This window comes from Mytilus edulis, chromosome 13 (assembly GCF_963676685.1).
Source record: "Mytilus edulis chromosome 13, xbMytEdul2.2, whole genome shotgun sequence".
In the NCBI taxonomy this organism is placed as follows: domain Eukaryota; kingdom Metazoa; phylum Mollusca; class Bivalvia; order Mytilida; family Mytilidae; genus Mytilus; species Mytilus edulis.
In genome coordinates, this window is record NC_092356.1 from 3,923,077 (window position 1) to 3,926,943 (window position 3,867).

At 31.6% G+C, this 3,867-nt stretch overlaps 1 protein-coding gene across 1 annotated transcript; it reads left to right on the top strand.

Annotated features, from left to right (window-relative positions):
* The first annotated feature begins 1,196 nt into the window (after positions 1 to 1,196).
* Positions 1,197 to 3,569, top strand: LOC139501961 (toll-like receptor 4). The gene has a single exon (XM_071291271.1). The coding sequence runs from the start codon at positions 1,197 to 1,199 to the stop codon at positions 3,567 to 3,569; it is 2,373 nt and encodes a 790-aa protein (XP_071147372.1).
* Positions 3,570 to 3,867: the final 298 nt, after the last annotated feature.

Consider the following 3,867-nt stretch of genomic DNA (forward strand, 5'->3'; position numbering starts at 1 on the left):
ACGCCTTTACAACTCTATAAATTTCTTAAAGAAACATCCAATACCTATTGTTACATTTTTGCTAGGATCACAAAAACACGATCTATCAACTTTCTATTTTCTTTATTTACCTGCTCGTGTTCTCATGGATGTTAGATTTAATTTTGAAATGAATGTTAATTTTAAAATGTCTTTAGATTGCTGTAAGCCAACCATAATAATGTATCATAATGTAACATACATGCAATATTCTCACGTGTAATTCTAAATAAAAAAAACCACAAAGACATAATTCAAAAAGATTTGATAGTGAAAAGATGAGTGAGGCTTTCGACTGTGTTCTATTGGACAACTATTGTTATAGATCAGACTCATATAGATGTTAGTTATACTTGTAACTCACGGGTCTCTAAAGATTGATTTAAGCTCTACTACTGTAGTCGGTGGTGGTGATGTTTTTTTCAGTCCGTTTGTCGCATGTTAAAAATAATTTATTCATTTCATCAGAATTATTGTAACATATATCTCTGTCTGTAAAAGAGATAAAAAAATTAACTTTCGAAGGCAAAAGTGTAAATAACATCATGAAAAAAAGAAGTAAAAAGACCCCCCCCCCCCCTCCGTAAAAAAAAGAAAAAAAAACAACCAAAAACACACAACAACATCCTTATAAAAACTGGGTTGATCTTAGGTGCTCCCGTCGTGTTCCTTATGTAAGTAAAAACCCAATGATGATTAAAAAAATTAATTTGAATCTATTTTATCTATTTCATCATATAATCAGATTTTAATTAAGCAACTGACGACATCATATGGATGTATTGTTATATGTAGTGGGGATTTACATTCAATTTGAACGCAGTAGTGCGAAACTTCCTGTTTTGATTGTAAACCTTTTGTTTAACAATTAAACAATTAAAATATTGGTAACAATAGCTCTTTAGCACAATGAACTTAAGGTATAAGTTTTACAGATTTATATTTAAATGTTTACGTATTGCCTGACTGGCTTCATTTGAAATGATAAAAAACCGATCAGAAGATATTTAATGATACTGTGTTTTATTCATCTCGTGGTGATATATTCAGGAATCAGATTAAATTTTAAAGATCTGCACAATAATTTTACCAAAATGTTGACAATTCTATGTTTATTCTTTCTTTGTGTAAATTGTACTTTTTCGTTTTATTCTGGACATTGTAATATTTCATTAAGTATGAACGGAATGAGATGTGATTGTAGTTCGAGGGATCTAACATTTATACCAACAGAATGTCCACGAAATACATCAGAGTTATATCTGGCTAACAATGACCTTGACCTTTTAGGTAAGGAAACATTTACTAGATATACACAACTCAGCTTTCTAGATATAAGTGACTGTAATATAACGTCAATCGACCAATCAGCTTTCAATAATTTGACACAATTAAAAAACCTGAAATTTTTAAATAATCCATTGAAAAAATTTCAAAGTAACGTTCTTGCACCATTAACTGAGCTAAGAGTTCTTTCCATTTCACATACATTGCTGTCAACGTATCCAAGAGAGTCCTGGTCTGATGTTTGCAGAATTACAGCATTGGTTTGTGATGATGGCCCATCAAATGGAACATTTTCTGAGATATTTTCTGCCATGAAAAATCTAAACTACTTCGAAGTTGAATATCAGAGTGTTGTTATACATAACTTTACATTTCAATCATTCAAAAGGACGCCATTAAAGCAATTAAATATCAATGGTCATTTACGTGTGATAGAAATCGATGCTTTTGCACCGTTAGAATTACTTTCTAGTCTTATTATTCCAAATCAAAATTTTCTTAAATTATCAAAAACATTACCAGCTTTGCACGTGTTTCAAAATCGACAAATGAATGAATTAGATTTGAGCAATAATTTTAAAAATTATGGTGAATATGTTATTTCGGCTGATCTATTTGCATATATCGGTAACATTTGCGTAAAAAGATTATCTTTGGGTTGGAATGGCATTAGGAGGATAGATGCAAATGCCTTTCAGAAAATGAAATACAAACATTGTCTTGAATCTTTGAACTTAAATCACAATGACTTTGATTATCATCAGGATCTTATTGTATTATATTTTAATTTCTTTATTAATATCAAAAGAATAGACATTTCTGAGATAAATAGTAGATCTATTGAAAACATTCGAGAACAAAACACTAATGGCACAAGAACGCTGGATCACAGAGCTATATTCGATACTCGATCAAATTGGTCTATCAGACTACCTTCTTCACTCGAATTTCTAAATGCATCATTTATAATCGGACGAAATGATCCGATAAACAGTATAACTTTCAAGGGTATAAAACGATTGGAAATCGTTGACCTGTCATACTCATCACTTGTAGACTGCAATTACACAGTGAGGGGATTTCAGAACGTGTTAATACTTAATGTTTCACATTTCAAATGTGGTGTTTTAAATCCATACCTTCTACAATCTGCCGTCAATTTGGAACAGTTGATAATGCAAAGTTCTTCACTAAGTATTGGCCTAAAATTTGATCATCACAGTAAATTCATCCATGGACTCAAACGTTTGCAGTATATAGACTTTTCAAGAAATGCATTTGAAGACCAATTCAGAACTTCAACATTTAAAAGTCAATTAGACAGTGTGCAATCTGTGATACTTGAAGGAAATTTATTCACAAGTGTTCCCTTGAATTTAGAAGACTTCAACCGTCTAAGTTTCCTTAACATCAGAAATAACAAGATAGCCTACTTGACAACAAAAGAAACCGACGCCATTGAAGTGCTTTTCAGAAAATCAAATAGAACAATGACAGTCTTATTAGATGGCAACCCTCTTGTTTGTACTTGTGCTTCATTAGATTTTGTAGAATGGTTATTTACTACTAAAGTGAAACTTGACAGCAATGGTAGTTATTCGTGTGTCGGAAACGATGGAAATATTACAACAACAAATGCTGTCTACAATCACTTGCGAGTTTTTAGAATAAGATGTATAACGACAGTATGGGTTATTTTTTCAGTAACATTGTTCGGTGTGCTTCTTTTCTTCATTCTAGTTGGATATCGTTACAAATTGCACCTACAATACTTTTGTTTATTTATCGGAATGGCCAATCCACTTTTCCTGAAGTCAAAAGAAGAAAAACTTGAATATGATGCATATGTAGCTTATTGCGATGGGGACTATGAATTGGTGTATGGACCTTTGCGCATATTTCTCGAAGAGAGACGAAATTTCAAACTTCTTTTGTTAGATAGAGGAGATGTCCTTGCTGGAGAACATAGACTTTTTGCTTTAAACAATTCTATTCCAAAATGCAAAAAGATAATCTTAGTGATTTCAAAAGAGTTTGTTAACAATGATTGGGCATACTACGAAGCAACTGTAGGAATTGAACATTTCCTTGGATTACAAGCGAGAATAATTGTTATAAACCTGGAAAATGTAACCAAAACAGAAATACCGCAATGTGTTCTTCAAATGATGTCATTGGACGCCAACGACCATATTCGCAAAACAGACATATTAAATGAAAATAACATTTTCTGGAAATGTTTAGATCAAGCAATGAAACGTTAATGAAGGACAGTGTCGTTATTGCTTTTTTAATTGATGCTATTCAACAATTGTTGTTTCATTGTACAAATGCATTGTCAGTCTAAAGCGTATGCAAATAAAGTAAACATTAAAAACCTGCACGGTGGTACTATAGATATTATGACCACTATATTAACGAAAGGAATAAAAGAAACCAATGACATTAAAATACGACTAGATGTGCTTACAGGTATGAGCAACAATTTAACTTAACAAAAATGTATTTAAAAATCTTATTACAGACGATCATATGACTGTGTAAAATATCATTATCGGTAAA